General features: G+C 42.7%; 2 protein-coding genes across 3 annotated transcripts in view; both read right to left on the reverse strand.

The window, feature by feature from the left end:
- The window catches only part of ACAP2 (ArfGAP with coiled-coil, ankyrin repeat and PH domains 2), a 59,746-nt gene extending 57,193 nt beyond the window's left edge, over window positions 1-2,553 (reverse strand). The window contains exon 1 of the mRNA XM_057382608.1: window positions 2,393-2,553. Coding sequence (XP_057238591.1) covers window positions 2,393-2,445 — 53 coding nt within the window. The 5' untranslated portion in view covers window positions 2,446-2,553. The remainder of the gene's footprint in view (window positions 1-2,392) is intronic.
- Window positions 2,554-7,182: 4,629 nt separating this feature from the next.
- PPP1R2 (protein phosphatase 1 regulatory inhibitor subunit 2) lies at window positions 7,183-19,409 on the reverse strand. Of its 2 annotated transcripts, XR_008966414.1 has the most exons (8): window positions 19,211-19,409; window positions 14,709-14,816; window positions 14,203-14,280; window positions 13,797-13,900; window positions 12,459-12,638; window positions 11,049-11,256; window positions 9,539-9,589; window positions 7,183-8,171 (listed from the first exon to the last, which is right to left on the reverse strand). XR_008966414.1 is itself a non-coding variant. In XM_057382596.1 (7 exons), exons 1-6 carry the CDS (start codon window positions 19,363-19,365, stop codon window positions 9,585-9,587), a joined length of 630 nt encoding a protein of 209 aa, XP_057238579.1. In that variant the 5' UTR covers window positions 19,366-19,409; the 3' UTR covers window positions 7,183-8,171; window positions 9,539-9,584. The 2 variants fall into 2 exon arrangements, 1 of the variants encoding a protein (XP_057238579.1); XM_057382596.1 differs by lacking the exon at window positions 11,049-11,256.
- Between the last annotated feature and the right edge of the window lie 6 nt (window positions 19,410-19,415).

Consider the following 19,415-nt stretch of genomic DNA (forward strand, 5'->3'; position numbering starts at 1 on the left):
TGGCCRAAGCTGCCTGTAGTAGCATGTTTTGAAAGATTTAGATAGCTCTCCATGAAAACAGGGATTCAGTGACTCAGGAATTCTGATTCACCCATGTCCTCCCAGTTCTCTTCACCACCATAAGAAAGTTGTGTGACATTTCTATTCACTACACGCCTCCCAACAGGTTTATTTAACAGCTCTGTCAGGTACACTAATGGGAAGGACAGAGGCTACACCCTCCTGATCAGCAAGGCTACAGCTCGGCTTTGCTACAAGGAACACAGAGCAAGGAGGTGCTTTATGTCCACGCTACTCCCTGCAGGAATGTAGGATTTGGTCATGACCTTGCTCTACATCAGTGTCTCTATCATCCCTCAATAAAACCACTGCAGTAACCTTCATTCAGAAGGTTTCTAGTGTTTGGGTTGGATAATTCATACGAACACCAAGAATAAACAAAATTATAACAGCAAATATTAATGATTAATAATGAGAGATGAACTTCTTTCAGAAATACTACAGGAAATTTGTCTTGTGATTTTAAACATTTCCTATCTGCTAAAGGTTGGAAAGATGTTTTGTTGGCATCCAGTGATTACACCATAAGGTTTTCTGCAACGTCTTCAATGTCTTTCCCAGTAGTATCAGACTGGGAAAAAGACCATGAGGTACTAGAAGACCCTAACAAAGGGTTTCCTCCAGTTCACTTTCTTTGAAAGAAAGGAATTAAGAGGAGCAAAAGAAGAATGCTACAAAGTGAATTCAAATGAACTAGTATGACTTACCAAGAAGAAATAGCAGCACACTTCTGCTCACAAAGTTTAGTCACAACTTCTGGTTTTCTTGAGTGTATTTAATACTTCAGCATGTATCAGTAATTAAAAAATACAACTATTGGTATAGTGCTACAGTTACATTACACCAATCTACAACTGCATTGTCACCAAATGGGATGGACCAACWATAGGTGTCTCAGAAAGTACATACACTAGTAAGCATGTTCARMTCAGGGCAAAGTTTGTGAAACAGAGAAGCCAATGTAAAAGTTCCCTGCTGCCCTAAGGAGGTCTTACTCTCCACTGCCTTACTCYAGCCTTGCTTCTGGCAGTGAAGTTTCCTCTCTCTACTCCCCATAAGCTTTAGTAGGTTTCACACCCGCTGTGATGCTGACACAACTCACTAACCTGGCAGGGAACCATCCAGTCTCTTCTGCCAGGGCACCCAGCTCAACAACACACGTCACAGTCACCAAAAAACCAGTGGGAGAAGCAGCCAGCGACAAACTGGCAGCAGAGACAGGAGCAAAAGAGGGAAGAACAGGAACTCCAACTTCTGCCAAGGGTAAGCCATTCAACCAACCTTCCTTCTCCAACTTCCTCTACATCCCAGAACCACAGGATTGCTAAAGCTGACACAAAGAGGAGGCGTGAACATATGGCCAGAGAGCAGAGAAAGAGCAGTACTATTTCCCTCAACAGCTAGAGCTCACCACAGAGCCACAGGCACTCCAGATATGGGCTCAGCATGGGACAGGAGGGGCACAGCAGTGACACATCACGTCACAGAGCTGTTTTCATCTCCACCAACTAGTAGGGTAATATCAGGCACAGAAAGTGGGTGTATGTAGGCACAGACCAGCCACACATCCTACAGAGAGACACAGCTGTGTTGAGAAGATACAACAGTGTAATTTCCATATATATATATATATATATATATATATATGTAGTGGGTAAAAACATAGGGAAAAACTACCGGGAAAGTTGTCTGATGTAAGCAAACAATGATAGACAACTCGAGTAAGGAAAAACAAAAGAATGCCTTGCTCTGACAACAGGAAGTAAGATGATACTGAGCTTTTTCRCTGCTGGCACCCCAACAGTGCCACACCGAATACGGACCACGCAGCAGACGCAGGCAGGAGACAYTGGGAACTGAAGCGTGAGCACAACTCTGAAGAACCGAAGACAGACCACCAAAGAGTTCATCCTCCTGAGCCTGAGTCTCAGCTGACACTGCTTCGGCTGACGAGCATTGCCCGCACCACCGGCCGCAACCATTCACCCGCATCTCCTCAAAGAAGGGTGACCCCAGCAGTAAGCACTGCACACCGCGCCCCAACGAGCCCCAGACCACGCACACGGCTCACCCAGTCCCACGTACCACACATGCTGCCCCTTTTCCTTSCACTTTCCACATCCTCCACCTTCCTCCTCAGAGCCCCCACACCCCAGCAAGACGCAAAACAGCCCCTGCCTCCCCTTCTCCTCAGAGCCGGCTGCCCACAGTCGCCGTCACCTGTCACCCCCAGGGCCCCCACAGCCCGGCCCGCCCCGAACACACCCGGCCCCGCTTCCTGTTCCCCGGCACGACCCCGGCCCGGCCCGGCCCGGCCCCTTCTCGGCGGCACCTGAAGCGCGGAGAGTCCTTCAGGCACTCCTCGAAGTCCACGGTCACCTTCATGGTGGCGGGGTGCGCCGCTGCCTCCGCTACTGCGGCTGCTGGCRGTGGTGGCGCGGAAACCCGGGGCGAGGCGAGGCCGGGCCGGGGCCGGCGGGCGGGGCAGGGCAGGGCGGGCCGGGGGTGGTGTTCGGGGAGGGGGTGGTGGCGGGAGCGCCCTGTGCCCGCCCCGCCCGGCCGCGACTGACGGCCCGGGCAGCCAGCAGCGACAGCCCGCGAGAGCGGGGGGCGCGCCGGCCAATGGTAACGCGAGAGGGGCGGGGTCGGCAGGGAGAGCGTCCAATGAGCGTGGCCGCCCAGGAATGGCAGCCAATCGCCGGCACCGCAGCGCYTGSTCCCACCCCAGGGYGCTCAGAGTGACAGCCGCASCCGCCAATCGGCAGCAGCATCGCCGCGACTGCCCGGATCATTGGGGCCCGCGTGCGCTCGCCGCCGTGACACTGCCGGGGCGGGACGGGCCGKGTGGCACCGGGCCCTGCTCGCCCGGTCGTCGGTACCTGCTTGAGTTTTTTTTTTTAACTAAAGCTCTTCATTAAACGGGGCACCCTCTTCCTTGGGGGCGAGATGCGCGGGAGGCCCGGCCCTGACCCCGCCTGAGCAACTGAAGYCCGGTCAGAGCGTCCCGAGCCCCTCAGCCCGGCTACGCCTTTCAGCCTTGGCCCCGCCCTTCGGGCCCGGCGAACCGCGCAACGTCCGTGCGGCGCCGGGAACGGCGGGGCGGGCACTGCCATGGGAGAGCACCGCGGGATCGCACGGACACACGGGACACACGGTGGCAGACGCGGACTCGTGGGGACATACTGGCTCACACGGACACACGCGTTCCCGCCGGCAGCCAGTGGCCCTGCTGAGTGAGGGTGCCACCAGCAGGAAGAAAGCTCGGTCTCCGGGTGCTTTCCAGTGTGATTCACTTCTAGATCGAGGAAGTAACTCYTGGGGGAGACTCAAGGGTGCCTTTGATTGAAGATGAAATGCAAACCGCAGGTTTTCCTGTTAAGGACTATCAAGTGTGCGTGTCTGGGTTTCTTACCGAACAAAGGTCCGAGAATACTTTTTGAAGTAGTSTCATATTTTGAAGTAGATTAAATCCGAGTGAACAGGACCATGTTGGTCCTCTCCAGTTTGCAGTGAAGGCCAGCAGAACGTTGTCGATTTCTGATCCATTAAGGGAATGCAGAATACAATCTTCAACCAGTTAGGTGCTGCTTATTGTTCCCAGATGTAAAACTGACAGACAAAGGAGCACCAGGCATTCYCGATTCTTCCTGAAAGGCAGCAACTGAGAAATAAAAGTTTCTATCCAAGYTAAACTTGTCAAAGATGAAGCAGTCACAAGTCTCAGGTTCCTGTTCACTCTTGGCTCCTCCAGGAGTTTGAGGAGCTGCCATACGTGCTTCCAGCAAGCCCACTTATCCCCTGCAGCTTTCACACCCACTCTCACTCCAGCATCTGCACTAAGTTTCACCTCTTTTTTATCTTTCCTTTTTTTTCTGATTCTTCCCATTCTGTCTCCCCCACTTCTTTTCAGTGTTACAAGGAGAAACAGTCAACATGGAAGGATGGAGTGGAACATAACTCCAAGAAGCTGAATGCCTGTCGTACCCTTACCGTCCCTCCCTCAGTTAAGGTGTCCTTTCAGAGAGGCAAAGGAGCACTTTTTGGTTCAGTCAGTTGTGGTTGAGGGATGTCAGGTTTTTTTCCCTTTTTGTAAGATTGGGGAAATGTCAAACCAAACTACAAGTTACACAGATGTAACGACTATATTTTTGTAAGCTGTAAGCTATCCCTCACCAAAACTAGCCAAACTACCACTATTTTGATTAAGGACTGAAGTCACACCCACTCAAGAAAAGCAGCATGTTACGAAATATTTGTATCACTGAGGCTGCATTTATGTAGCCACGTTTCAACTAAAGTATGCAATTGAAGAGCCCAGCTCTGTTTTGAGGAAGAGTTGTACTTCCTAAGGAGTTGTTGGTATTAGTCATTTTCCATCACTCAGTGCTGGTGAGTGATGACTCAGTGTTGACCATTAAGAGACAGACCAATTGTACTTAAATCCTACAACWAAGAAAAACACCTTGAAAAATGCAACCTGCTTTGTGTTGCTGCTATCTTAAGTTCATGATTCTGGTTACCAGATATACCYTCAGGTCTAGGCAAGCCAGCAAATCTGACTGTGTGTACAAACTGGTTTACATCAAAGTTACGCTAAATTGGAGTCGTGAGGAAAGTGCAATATTGGTTTGAGAATTTATCTATGAACACACCTGCAAATTTTACTGTAGTAAAARTAGCTGTCACTTTCTTTTGAAGAGCTTCAAGAAGCCAAACATTAGATTAGTATTAGTGCCATAAGGCAGTAATGAAAACAATGGTTTTATTTATGTTGTGACACTTAACACTGRTTTCAAACAGAATAATTACATTTGTGAGGKGGCMTCATARTACCACRAAAAAGCATGTTACAGAAACAAAGAGTGCTGGTAAGATGTACAAGTTTCACAYGAGAGAGTGAGCTGTGGAAAAAGTATCTGCAGTTTCCGTGAACTGTGTGTACAGCTTAGTGGGAAAGAAACTAAGGACAGAAAAAACCCTCCAYAGACATGAGTTAAGGCTCTTACTGGCAAGTGATCTTCCTATTGGAAGCGTATTGAAAATGCTTTCTCTAAACAGGAGGCAGCTTGAGGACTTAAACCTGYGCAAGAAGCTTCACMACTACGGTTCTGTGGAGCTCACTGTCCCCATTAGTAAGTGCTATGTCTGTTTCCTCTTTACACCACTCTGTATTGYACAAATGAGTCTTTACCATATGCACCTAAAAAYTAAGATGTGCATGCAAGCTAAGTCCCATCAAATATAAGAAGAGAAAAAGCATTTCTTCTCRTCCCCCATTCAGAAGGGAACTCTAGCTGATATTCCTTAAGCAGAGAGAAATCAGACATCCCTTTATAAAATAGCTACATAGAGTTTCTGTATTGCAAAGTAAAACTTGCCCAATTTAGGTTTTAAAACCATCGAGGTGAAAGCCTGGAGAAAACCAAGTTAACCAGCCTTTCAATCAGAAGCAGTGTCAGGGACATCAGGTTGCACTCTTGCTGAGGAAGATGAAGCACCATGAACAGATTTTTTGCTAGCACAGCGGGAAATTAAGAGAACAAAGCCTTTAATAAAACCCCAAACTAAAACAAGATTCAAAATGGCATCAAACTTAGAAATTAGRTGCTTGATGACACAGAAAAAGGGAGATCATCAGCTCAAAATCACCTGAGTGATGAAGGGACCTACCATACATTATGCAGTTCATTTAAAACCATCTTCATGCATTTGTATACTGTACCTCCGTCAAAGCTACATACTGATTTTATTCAGGACTTTGGAAGGCATTTCAGGAAAGGTCTTTATTGGAAGTTGGCAAAGTTTGTTTGTTAATCAAAATGCTTTCTAGACCTTGTAAGGTACAAAGTTGCCCTGCTGGGCACCAAAATGGTCTTGGACACAAGAAAGTGGGGGTTAAGGAGGGCAGGACATTAGCCCAGGTAAGAGCTGCTGCTGCTGGTGGATTCCACTTTAATTGCAGGTACAACATACTCATGTGTACTTATCACAAAGTACAAGTGATCTGTTCCACAGCCTCAAAGAACACATCTGTGTTACCTGCACCCACTGGTCCCCACGTCCATGCTCAGAAAGCAAAAAGACTTTGCTGCTGCTCTTGGCAAAGACTCCAATGCCGAGCCAGGGCAGGCCAGGTCAGCGCTGCTCAGTCTGAAATAGAGCTCAGTGCACGAAGGCCAACACTCTGAACACTGCAAGCAGGTATATAAAGGGTACAAACATAAAGTTTCGAAATCCTACTCTTGGGAGCCAAATTGAAAGCTACAGTAAGTGACTTGAGGAGTCAGAATTATCTAAATGCCTACTCTTTGTCCCAGTTTACTCTATAGAGGTGACCACATTTGATACAAGAAATAGCATTCTCCACATTGAAAATTTAGCATCATCACACTGASTGGAATCAAGAGCTCAACTCTTTCTTATGAAAAGATGCTATTAATCTCAATTCAGGACCTTCAAAGATTAACTAACCCACAACTGACAACCCTGTTACCTGCTAAGGAGAGGAGATAGTTGGGAAAGGCACACTACAAAACCTGGTTTGCACAACTCACAGGTATCTTTGGCAATGCCTGAATAATGAATCATTCCTGTAAAAATCTTTCAAAGGACAGCATCCTATCTCCTTATTCATTCAATTTCTCTGGAATTCCAGGAAAGCTCACACTTGAGAATGCATGTAACTGTAAAATAACTTTCATTCCTTTATTCAAACTTCACATATACAGTGGAGAAAAAGACATTTTAAAATAGATCCATATAATTATATGGATTTTTGCAACATATCAAATTCAGATCAAAATTAAGATATACACTGTATTTCAAAACCAAGCTAAAGCTTAAGTGTATACTTTGTGTAATAAAACCCAGGAACTACTCTGAATACTGGAACATTCASCAGTGAAATTCCACCCAGTGGGAAATCTTTACAGCAATTTGGAGGTGCAAAATCCCTCTTTACAGCTATACAACCACACTGTAAACAAGTATCTGAATTAGGCAGTTTCCCTTCTAGCTTCCAAAAAGCCTTCATTTTACAAAAGCAGTTGCTGTAAGTTGCAATGGACACAGGAAGATTTAGACCAGTGGTTTTCAGTATGGAAGTTGACAACCCCAAATGAGTACATCAACATCAGTTATTTTTAATAAAGAACAGCCAGAGCCTAAGCTCAGCACATCTTCACAGTCCTGATGTGTATTTCCTCGTGGCTGGGTGTTTTTCCTCAGGTGCTAACAGCACAAACACTGTTCATGCAACTGGAAAGAACCAAACGTTTGAAACTAGAGCCAGAAGAGTAACAGTGATTTTAAGAGAAAAGCTGGAGGAAACTTGCACRTTCTCACAACAAGCTAAAGAGAGCTCCACAAAACAACCAGTCCTGATGGAAGAGGTTAAGACAGTTAAATGCAAAGTTCAAGTTAGCTGTTTCCAGTGTAAAAACTCCACCAGATGTTGTACTGCTTTAGTCGGAGACTAACAACCGATTCCAAACACCGCTCTTCAAAAATAACACAGCTCTTGTTCTAAAGACTGGGAAAGTGCAGGTAAAAACATACTGAAATCTAGATTAACAGGTCAACACTTTACAAAAAAAAAGTTGCAGGACTTAAATAATCCCTTTTTAAACTGCTTAACACATCTGATAAATAGCTTGCATGTCAATCTGATATATGCTGTACCGTTTGGCTCTTGAATCCCAAAACTTTCCATATGAGACACCACATGTAGAACACTCAAATAAATAGTGATAAACCAAAAGATAGTGAGTGTTTCAAAGCAAAAGTAACAGTACATCACGCAAGATAATCAGCGCTATACATACAGGGAATGCCATTCTGGTTGAACAGATTATGAAGCAGTATTCTCCATTAAATACTAGGCACAAGAATAAATCAATTAGACAGTATTKTCTGCCTAATCGACAAGTCTAAAATTAACATTCTTGGCAATACAACATTGTAACTGATATGCTTCTTAATATTTAAGAGCCTTAGTCGCAAAAATCATGAAGCGATGTTTATATTTGTGTTTTTGACAAGCAGTTACAGTTCTGGACAGATTTCTTCTATGCTGTGTGCTCTATTTTCCAGCTGGTCACGAGTAACATGTGCTGCATAAAAAAGATTACAAAAAACAGATAATTCTTCACACTCATTGAATATTCTCACAACATACACAAATACCCTCCTGAAATCATCTTCGCTTTTCCGAAAATAATGTTTGCCAACCCATCTTAGCAACATATAAGCTTGTAGTTGGAGAGTATGGAAACTTCTAAAATAGTTATTTCACCCTCATGCTCTAAAGAGATGGCAAACACCACTGTTCAGCACACAGAGCACTGAGTGTTCACCACCCCTGGAATTGTGAGGATTTAACTCAGGCATTTAGAAGTAACACATGAAGTTCCCAGAACACCAGCAAACATACTACTTTCTAGTCAAATTTCAGTTCCAGATGAGACACTTGAAATAAAAAAAAACCCTAAGTTTATACATGAAGGAGTACAGTCAGTGGTGTTTTCAGGAAGTTGTTAACTCATGGTTTTGAGTAAAAACAAAGCAATAAATCAGAGAAAACTTTTCCTTAGTGCTTTTCATATGAAAAAGTCCACTCTATCTATCTAGCTAGCTATCACTAAAAACTTAGTGGCAGAAGGCAAAGATCAAAGAATACCCCACTGAAATCCTAATAATCCTTTTAAAAAGCCAGTTAGGCTAGGGAATGAGTTAGATTTGATAATGTGCAGTTTAACAACCAAATAGCACAGTTATCCAGCAGAACTGATTTCTGTGTGCTCCCAGCCTTCTCACTTCTCACATCTTTAGGGTGCTGCTTGCCCTGGTTAAGAAAACAACATAYTCTGTATCTACCAAAGGCCAAAGGGCACACCCAGTCAGTGACAGCTCAGCTGCTGGGTGCTATCTGAGCAGAGTTAGAAGAGCAATGCAGCTAAATGAACCAGAGAGAGAGAACAATAGTCTTACTGCTTGTCAATTGAACTGCTATAGACAACACCCTCTGGCTGATACTTTTGTGTAGCAAAAGACAGGTCTGCACTGAAATCATCATGCTTCAATTTACCTACATATGTTACCTGAGTATTTCCTTCAGTGATTTCAAAGAAAATTTCTAAAGGGAAGCTTTTTATGGAGAGAAACAAAGGTCACTTCTGCTGGCAAAGTCTATTTAAGCTATTCATGGAGTCATAAATAGCAAGTAGCCAGAGAAGCTGAAATGCTGAAACAAGCAAATATGGAATGATAGAATGGTTTGGGTTGGAAGGAATCTTACACATCCAGCTCCAACCTCCCCGCCACGTGCAGCCCCTAACAACTTGTACTTTCCACAAACAAAGCTTGGCTGTCAGAATCCATAGTCATAAGGTATGGCTACTTGAGGCAAGAGAGGAATGATCCATTCATTCCACTGTAACCACAATGAAGACAGGAGCAAAAATACACAAAGAGTTCTCACCATCACTGACTGGACTGGCCATCTTCGTTTCAATCAGCAAGAGATCTCAGTCTGTAACCAAGAAGTGCAACTTGTATTAGTGTACCTCGTGGGATGTGCTAGGAACCTCCTTAAACCTGGCTTAAGTCTTTAGCCCCTTCTTTGACAGCGGAATGTAGAGATCAAAAGAGTACTGTTAGTTTTACTCAAATACAAACCAGACAGAATTAGAGGGTAGAAAGGAACATCACATAAGAGAAGCACAGAATCTTGAAGGGATCTTCAAGGATAAAAAATRTTCCAAATGAGAAGTTCTCAAATTGCCTGAAAAACAACCCAGGAGCCAGTGGAACCTCAGAGTCMCAACAGACCACTAGGAAATGCCTCTTACATCACATCTTTACCTGCAACAATTCTCAGTACTACAGAAGTCATGTTATTCCTTTGGAATAAAAAGACATTGCATGGCAGGTCTCACTCACATAGACTGACTGGCCTAATAGCTGAATGGCAGCCACATCATGATCTCCACAACTTCCCAAGAACCCAAGTCAAATGGAAGAATTTATAAAAATATAGCTATAATACAACACACAGAAAACCCAGGGCATTTTCTTTGAAGTAAAAAGCAAACATCATGGCTGTTAGTCAATTTGACACAGTGAAGCCAAAACAACCAATTGCAAAAATCAACTCCTGCACCACCCAATACAAGAGTAAGGAAGCTTTCCCTTTTCTGCTCTAGACAAAAGCACTTTAAAATACAATTTCAAGTCACAGAGCTCTTTGAAAACTACCCGGGTGAATAATCTTTCTATACACTGTTCTCAGGAACATGAATATTAATAGTATATTGATTTCCTTCCAAGAAGGAAACAACCTCATTTTTAAATATGCAAGTGGTTAATGTAACCAAAAGCACAATGACCAAAAAACCCAAGTAGCAATTGTTAAAGCCATCTATTTGATAAATGTTCTGTAGCTCTAATTAACGCTTATGAATAAGGAGATGCTTCTGTGTCCTCAGAATACAGATGAGAAAGCAATAAATAGATGTAATCTCAAAAAAGTTATTTCAGTAAAACTTTGACATTAACACAGCTATGTGCTGAACATTTCTCATCTCAATGTAGSAATTTCTTAAAATGTGGGCAGTGGCAGAAGACTGGTTTATTAGTGGTTTTGTCCATATCCCATCATCCTTTGTCCAACCCTGTCACATAATCCGTCTGAGGACATTCAATTCACCAGCTGCTACAAAAGTGAGACCACTACTTAACCTCAGAAGAACTGATCAAGGATGGAGATTAAGGGCTGTGATAGTTGATATAGAGATTAGGAGAYAACAAAACATGAAGGTTTAGGCAGAATGACAAAAAAGTGAAGAATTGAGAACTACATCAGGTTAATGGAACGTATTTCTRTATGTTATGGTGTGGAGGTGAACCAGTTAGTTAATGGGTTGCTACACTGGCAGACAGTTACATTTATGGAATCTGTTAGCCATGAGCAATCTAAAATTGATAATTACCAGTTGTGGCTCTGAAGCTGGTTATGAGGAAGGTGGAATGGACTTCAACAATAGAGATGGAAAAATGCTGCAAAGGTCTGCCTTCTTTCCACTGGCGAATGCAGCTGGGGAGCGGAGTTGCCTCTGTTTTACAGCAGAGTGCAGAGAGATGGCAGCTTCAGGCCATGCAGAAGGGTCATACGTTTGGCTCCTGGAGCCCTCCTTTCCCCTGGAGAGTGAAGTTCTAGTAAATAGCCATTTTAAGGCCTATGTTAAGTTACTGGACAAAGTCAGTCCAGTAATGGGTCTCAGACAGGTAGTAAATGACCCTTTTGGAGCAATTGTGAAGGAATTAGTCCTGTAATAAATAACAGGACGAGAAGGTGCAATCCACAGAATTCAAACACGCAACTTTGCAAATCACCTTTTTATTGCGTGGGATTTCAATAAATTTTAGAAGAGTCCCTAGTTCACATGGTTGTGAAACTCAGATGTGAACCAAGTTGAACCCATGCAGCATCTTCCCATGCTAGTATCTCATGGCTTTGCCAACCACAGATGAATGAGGCTTAGAGACTTCACTGCCACCAGTCTCATGAGCAACAGATGTGTGKTTTTTTTAATGCCAAAAACTTATTCAAAGTGCTATTACATAAAGAAGTGGGGAGTGAACCATAATTATTCACCAGAAGATCAYCACAAAAGTCTAAGACCTTTCAACTAGAGAAAAGTTTAAAGATGAAAAAGAAGGTGTCAGCCTCTACAGTTTTAGGAGTTTCSTATGAAGACAGAGCCCTGAAACAGTTCCAGAACCAGCTCCCACCTAAACATTTCAGACTTTCTTCCAGTAGCTGCACTAAAAGCAAAGTTGAGAGGCTTATCCCATAGCATAGAAATTAACATTTCTACTCAAGGGTAAGTCTATATTGAAGGCCTGACAGCAGTTTCACATTACAGTGTTCTTCCTCAGGAAGACAGGTAATAGTCCTCTCAACAGGGAGGAAACATTGATGATAATTTCCCATTGCTGGCTACATGATGGATTGGGAGCAGAATGRGAATTAACCCACACCAAAAAGTGAGGGTCTCCCATGTGGCCACTTAAGTGTTCGGGTACAAGACAGCTCCTCCTTCAAAAAGGATGCTGGCAACTTTACTATCCAAATCTAGTTGGGGAAATGGCAAGAAGCAGAGATGTTTGTTTCTCTGTTATGTCACAACAAATAAAAGCCTACATGCTATTTATCAACACTGACAGTTTTTGTTCTATGCTAGAAATCTACCTGTCAAGATAGCATGCAGCACTGCTCACTGAGCATTACATMCACACGTCCCCCTTCTAGTCATTCTCACGCTTGAGTATATTCATTTCCCAGCAGCTCCAAGGGCCAGCAGTACTTACAGGTGCTTTTTAACTAATCAGTAGCTCACCGTTTTCGGTAGCTTCTGTATTCATTGTTTCTACATCTGCAGCATCACGCATCTCTTCATCCTCATCATCTTCCTCTTCCTCACCTTGGAGTTCTTTTGCAATGAGCTGCCTTGCCAGTTTGATGTTTCTTCCTTCATTGTAGTGCATTTTTCTCTTCATTTCAAACTGTTTCTTTTTCTCTGTGGACAGACAAATGGAAGTACTTATTCCCTCCCTTTAAAAAAAATCAACTTATGTCTTCTTCAAAGAGAAACTCACTGAATTAAAATTACTGTCTTCAAGCAGTGGAGTGTTCTTTTAAAATGAGCCTGACTTATAAAAAGCATAGTAATTGATGTACTGGAATCTCTGAAGCACTTTTAAAAGAACCTGCTTGCAACTAAGAGCAAGCCTGAACCATGAGAAGCACCTGGTAAAAGTACACAAAACTCCAACGCTTCACAAGCCTTGTTTCTAAGTAAACTCAAGGACAAACTGAGACATACTGCTGGGATAGAAGATGAACTTTTGCAGATGTGTGGCTTGACTCCTGGCTAGCTACCAAAGGTCAGTTATGAGAGATATATTTACCACATGTAGMAGAAAATATTTTCCACTTTCCCCATGGCCTGAAGCCAACTCTGCTCCATATATTAAACATTAACATATCCAGCAGTAAGCATTATAATGAAAATAAACTTTTATTACTSGCACTCCCAATACTTTGTTCTTTTCTTTCCTTTCACATAGCAAAGTTACACGCTCAAAACTGGGGCCAGGAAATTTGAGAAGCACCAGCTAGATAACACAAGCCTGAAACCTTAGAAGTATTATTGTTTGACTGTTCCCTCAAAACATTCTAGTCCAAGTTAACATGAAACAACATATCTGTCAAAGAAACTATTTGTTTTGGAGTAACTGTGGACTTCCTACTGCATCCATCTACATTTGCTTCAAGAACAACAGAAATATCTGTACATTTGCRAGCAATAAGTAGCATCTTATTTGCAATGATACTCACTGAATTAAGTCTACCAGAAATATGTTCAGATTAAGAACTACTCCTTCACCCCCAAACCACAAGTTCTTATTTGAGGTGTCTTAGCAGGAATTCTCACACTTTAAGCTTGTATACAGGGAGGCAGCCARCATCAGCAAATTCCTGTTTATATGTAGATCCCAAACCAAACATTCCTGATCAGAAACAAGCAGCATATTTGTTCAAACACTATTTATCTCCATTTTCAAATCACAACATTTTTTTGATAGTACTTTTTATTCCAAAATATTTTTTACTGAAAAATTGAAACTCTTTATAGGAAAAGAGTCTGAACAAAAGAAAGAAAACTTATGCCTACCCCGTTCTTCAGGTGTTAATTCTTCATCRTCTTCCTCCTCCTCACTACTTTCTTCTTGCCTTGCTATAATCCTGGGTCCTCTACCTTCAGCTGCAGCAGCCAGTCTACACAAATCATGCAATACAAAATGTAGAAACAGCAAATTTTTCACTATTTYAAATACATGGCCTTTCAGAACTCTCATATGAACCACCTTGTTCATTATTTTTGCCATATTTATATGTGGCAACAACCTGCAAGAGATTTAAATTACCAGTAGCAATATCAAATACTGAAAGCCACTTATTTGACAAYAGCAAAAATACAGCTTCTAGAGGAATCAGCAACAACTTTCCATAAAGAAAATCTRCCCCAAGAAAGAGCAGATTATCTTAACATTTAGTCAATTTTTTATTACCATACTTACTTTTTACTCAACACATCTGCTCTTAAGGGCTCGTATTCTGAATCACTCACTGCATCCTCATCATCTTCTCCTATCATGCTTGGAGGGCAAACAAAAAGTAGCTTTTTTTAGTAATTTGCTGTTTGTAATTTGCTCAAGAAAACAATCAAAACCTTACAACACTCAATTAAGAGACTCATTTAATGCTTTAAAAGCTTTCCAAATGTACTTTAAATATTGATATGACCACATTATATTCTARTACTGAAAAAAATAAAATCAATATGAGTCAGATTTATTTATTCCATTCAAAGCCTAAAGCCTGCTAGACACAAACCTTCTAAACTTTATCATTTACACTTTGTCCTTTCAAACTGTTCTCCTTATTTAGAAGCTTTGTAAATCTGAGTATGTTGCATACACCCCGATGGCTTGCACAGTAATACTACATCAACCATAAAGTAAATTTTGCTCTAAAYCCACAATTCCATCTGGCAGCACTCAGGACAACACTTTAGCAAGTATACCTGTGGTAAGGAGTACTTGGCTCATCAATTTTCATCAAGCCATAATCTTTGCCCGCAGGGTGGTATGTAGCTATGATGTTCATTTCATCCCATTTCTGTGATTTTTTACTGAAATAAGAAAAGACAGTTAATTTCTTTTATATTCTAAAATAATTAGTTCTGCTTTACCAGAGAGGGAATTTTTAAAACATCATCTGATCTCTACTACATACTATGGACAAAAAAATACCGTTATGACACACGTGTTCAGAGCATGAGTATTAAATACTGTTCTATACATACTTCAGTCATGACAAATTGCCAGTGCAACTTAATTTCCCTAACARGTCACAACAGCTAAATAAACTCAATGATCTATAAACATATTCATGTAATTCAGAGACTCCTGGTCTTGTTTAATGACTTTCTTGTGAATGGTTTGATTTTATAGTAACTTAAAAAGAGAGAATTATTCCCCTTATTACAACCCACAAGACTCCGACAGAACCTGATACCTTCCAGTTTACCTCTGCTGAGGGAACTGGAATGATTATTAGCAAAACTGTTACACAAACAACAGCAACAAACAAATCCCCTCCTGCAGTGAAATAAGTAGCACAGAACAAGCTGGTTATTAATACTGCTTTTGTCATCTAAATTTGAATCATAAGCCAACTGATTCACTGCTATAATTAAGCTGAGGGAGTTTCRCATTTTATTCAGACAGGCATCAGTGATGCCAAATTATTGAGRACTTTCTCAGTCAACCAGAAAATGTATCATTTTATGTATATTTTTGAAGAAACTAAAGCTCACCCACACTGACTGCTGACAAAATACTTAAGCCATAAGGAAAGCAACTGCCTTTTGGTCAGAGGAAGAGCCATCCCTTCACTGATCTAAAAACCACAACAAAATGTTTAATCAACACAAACCACCATGTTCCACATTTTCTCTAAAAAGGTTTATTGCAAGCTTCATATAAGGTGGTCTTTCCCTTAGACTAAACTAAGAAATTTAATTTTAGAATAAAGTAATAATAATAAAATAATTCCACAATTTAATATTACCTTACAAACGAATTCATTCTTGTTGCAAATTTTAAGTTAAGGAAGCAAGCATTACAGGACTTTGTGGGTTTTGTGGGGGGTTTTGTTTGGTTTGGGGGAGTTGTTGTTTGGGTTTTTTGGGGGGTGATTGGGCAGTTGGCTGGAAGACTTCCACTTAACTGCTCTTGTTCAAACAGAGACCGCTACAATGACAAATCTGAAAGACATATTCAATCTCAATAACACAACTGCTCTTGATCAGAATACTGTCTGTAAAACAAAATTGATAAAGCTAAATTCCAAGCACAAACTACATTCTACATTTACAGGATCACTGCATAATACAGTGTGGGAGAAAAAAATAGATGTGGGGGTTGATGCTGAATCCTACATGCCACAGGCTTACACTCCAGAAATTAATACAAATTGAGTGATCTTAATCCCCTCAGCATACAGTAACAAGTGCCAAGGTCTCATGTTCGAGGCTTCAGGTCCATTTAATCATTTTGTGCAAACACAAGGATTGCAGCATAAGCGGACAACACGTGAGCTGGATCGTGGCTCTGGCAGGGCRGGGAGTCATGAGCTTCTGATGACAAAGCAAGAGCTCCAGTCTAGGAACGGCACTCATTCAAAGCAGCCTGGCTAGGAGTCGAAAAATCCCCAGTTGTACACAGCCTAAAGTTCATCCGTGACCAACATAAGATGTTCACTCGGTTGCACAGTGAGGATTTTTACCAGCCAGAGCACTTGGACAATGGCACACAGCCCACAAAAAGAGACAGAGCTCAGCTGACGAGGAAATACAACAGATGGGAGAAATTCCCATCACATGCTTTGTGTTCACTTGCCCAGAGCACATCAAGGTTTATAGCCCAGGCTTACAACTCCACCTAATAATAAYACTGGCAATCTTGGAACAATCCCTCTGGCATGCCCTGTGCTGTAAATCAGACAGCCCACAGTGAGCAAGTCRGTGAGTCATCTATAAAAGACTGAATGAGTTTTTAGTGGCTTAATTTTTCCCAGTAATTTTTTTAAACTCAGATTCCAACATTAAAAGCCTTGGCTGTGAAATACTTCCCAAAGTACAACTTAAATTTCACCTAGGGGATAAATGTCATTAGTGACCAAGAGACAAACATGTCATTTCACCCCTGCTTGTAAAACACCATCAGAGGAGAGTGACTAAGTGTTCTAAAAACCCACACCTCCCTTGTTTGTTTCCAATTTTGCATGCTTAGGCATGTCTGCACAGCACAACACTAATGACAGAGCTTAGGACCMTCACAGGGAAATGCATCCTGACACCCCCTTCAGATGTAGAAATAGGAAATCTAATCTTCCTCAGGAAATTCAGATTTGAAAAATCTCTGAARTGCTCATTTATATTTTCTCACATCTTTAAGAATACATAATAACTTCATTTGATACCACACCAGGTGGAGTGGACAGGCAAGAAGTTTCAGCAGCAGTAAGAGCCACAGCTGCTTGTGCACACACAGACACATACRCACTACCATAATTCCTTTGTAAAATATCACATCCCATCATCCACAGGCCCTTACAGGAGGTCTGAAGGCAAAAATTACTGTACCCCAGGAATGCCAAGAACATATCTGCCATTAAACCACARTCTCAGCTCTTAGGATGCAGTTCCGTTGGTGTCCCAATTTCTCAAGCTTCTCTCTTGCATAATATTTTCATTAAGGAAGTTTTCCAAACAATGTTGCCATCACTAGAAGCAGCACAAGGTCAGAGCTCTATTGAACATGGTGCTTCAAAAGATGACTGCTGACACAATGGGCTCTTTCATCTACAGATATTTTYAAAGATATTCAGAGCTGAATTTCAATATTAGAAATAAGCAAAAGAATTAAGAAATTAGATACCTGAATTTATTAACTAAACTTTAATCTCAAAGGAAAATCACAACTATACTACWTATARTTCTTCTAAAAACAAACTTGTTTTGCTGAAATCAGAAATAACACTGATACAATGATGCATTGCCAACCAAAAATAATACTTGCACACAAACTAGCTTTAAATACCTGGTCCTGATCTTTCCAGGAAATCTTCTAATGCAGCCTGCCAGGTTTAGCCAGTATCTTTTAACTTGCAAGGCAATTTCAGAATTAATGTAATTGACTTCACTGGCTCACATTGGTAAACAGGAAACAGAAGATGGACTTCAGCCCACTAACTGCTTCCCAAGAAATTAGTGTGTGCAATAATCAATATACCATACACTCATCAGTCATACTTCAATTTCTACTCAATTTTCAAGATGGTACAAAAGAAACTGCATTAAATGAAATAGAGGCTACCAACAGCCAGATGTACTTTATGTCTGGCATGGTACTAAAYGCACTGAGCCACATAATATTAAAAGTAAAGAAAAGGAAAAGAACAAAATCACATTTGTGTAACAAATTGCTACTTACACTCACCTGCTTCAAAAACATAATTTCATTCATTCARTAGCAATTTTTCTCTGGAAAGCACGAGCAGCTAACACAAGCAACACTGCAAACCAAAGCCTCTTCTTTCTTACCTTGCTGACTTTAGACTATATTCATGACTTAACTAGGCAAAGAGGAAAGGAATATTACCATAACAGAAAAAAAAAAAAACCCTCAGCGTGACCATTTCATTTCATCACAAATTCTCTGCTTGGAACACTGAGTGAGGTGCCAAAAAAAGAGAGCTGTCGAAAGCAAATTTGTGAATACAGAGTTCAAGTAAAACGTTGCTCATCGTAACTTAATGGAGAATCGGAGCAACGGCAGGCAGCACGTGCTGGGTACATCAGGAGCAGTGCAGGAATTCTTACCCATCAACGACAGTTGCTGGCCAGCTAAAGGCGATTTTTTGCGCATTTGGACTAACTTGGCGTGTTACAATTAAACCAAGATTCTCATGTCATTCATATCCCAAGCCACACGGCTGTGCACATTCTCAAGTGTAASATCTTTACGGATAGATCCTGCCCAGCCGAGAATACATCTTGATGTTTCAGCTCAGGAGCGGTCCCCTGTCCAGGGACGCGCTTCTGGTGACAAGAAATGAGCTGCCTATGAGAAGGCTGAGAATAAATCAAGCGCATTTCCCAAACTGTGAACTATCCTCGCAGCATCTGTAAAACCCTTTGTGAGCTGCCGCACTTGGCAGGTGACTGCCACTSCTCGGCAGGAGCCACGGCGACAGCTCCAGCCGAGGTTTTGAGGGCAGCGCTCCCCACCCCTGCTCCCACAACCTCGGCAGGTGCTCCCCCGGCCGAGCTCCGGGCCCCGCCGCACGGACCCCCGCTCCGTCCACAGAGCTTCCCCCCAGGCACGGGGCATCGCAGGAGCCGCGGCTGGACACGCCGCCCGGCTGACCCGGCTCCGCGGGCCCCACGAAGGAACGGGACGGCTGGAGGGAGGCCCTGCGGGGACCCACCACCGCCACCGCCCACCACCGGGGCCTCACCCGTGCTCGTCCTCTTCGCAGGCCTGGCTGGTTTGTCGCGCCCCAACGGCCGCTCCTGGYGATGCCTTGCTACCGCTCTTCTTCAGGATGCCCTTGATGGGCCCCCGCCCGGACGCCGAGGCGTCCGGTACCGAGGGCACGGAGGGCGCTTCCATGGCCGCGCCGCCCGCCCGGTTCCGCCGCGGCCGCCGCCACCGCCCCGGCC

The sequence above is a fragment of the Malurus melanocephalus genome, unplaced genomic scaffold, assembly GCF_030028575.1.
Source record: "Malurus melanocephalus ecotype Western Australia unplaced genomic scaffold, MMel_1.1 scaffold_576, whole genome shotgun sequence".
NCBI classification, from domain to species: Eukaryota; Metazoa; Chordata; class Aves; order Passeriformes; family Maluridae; genus Malurus; species Malurus melanocephalus.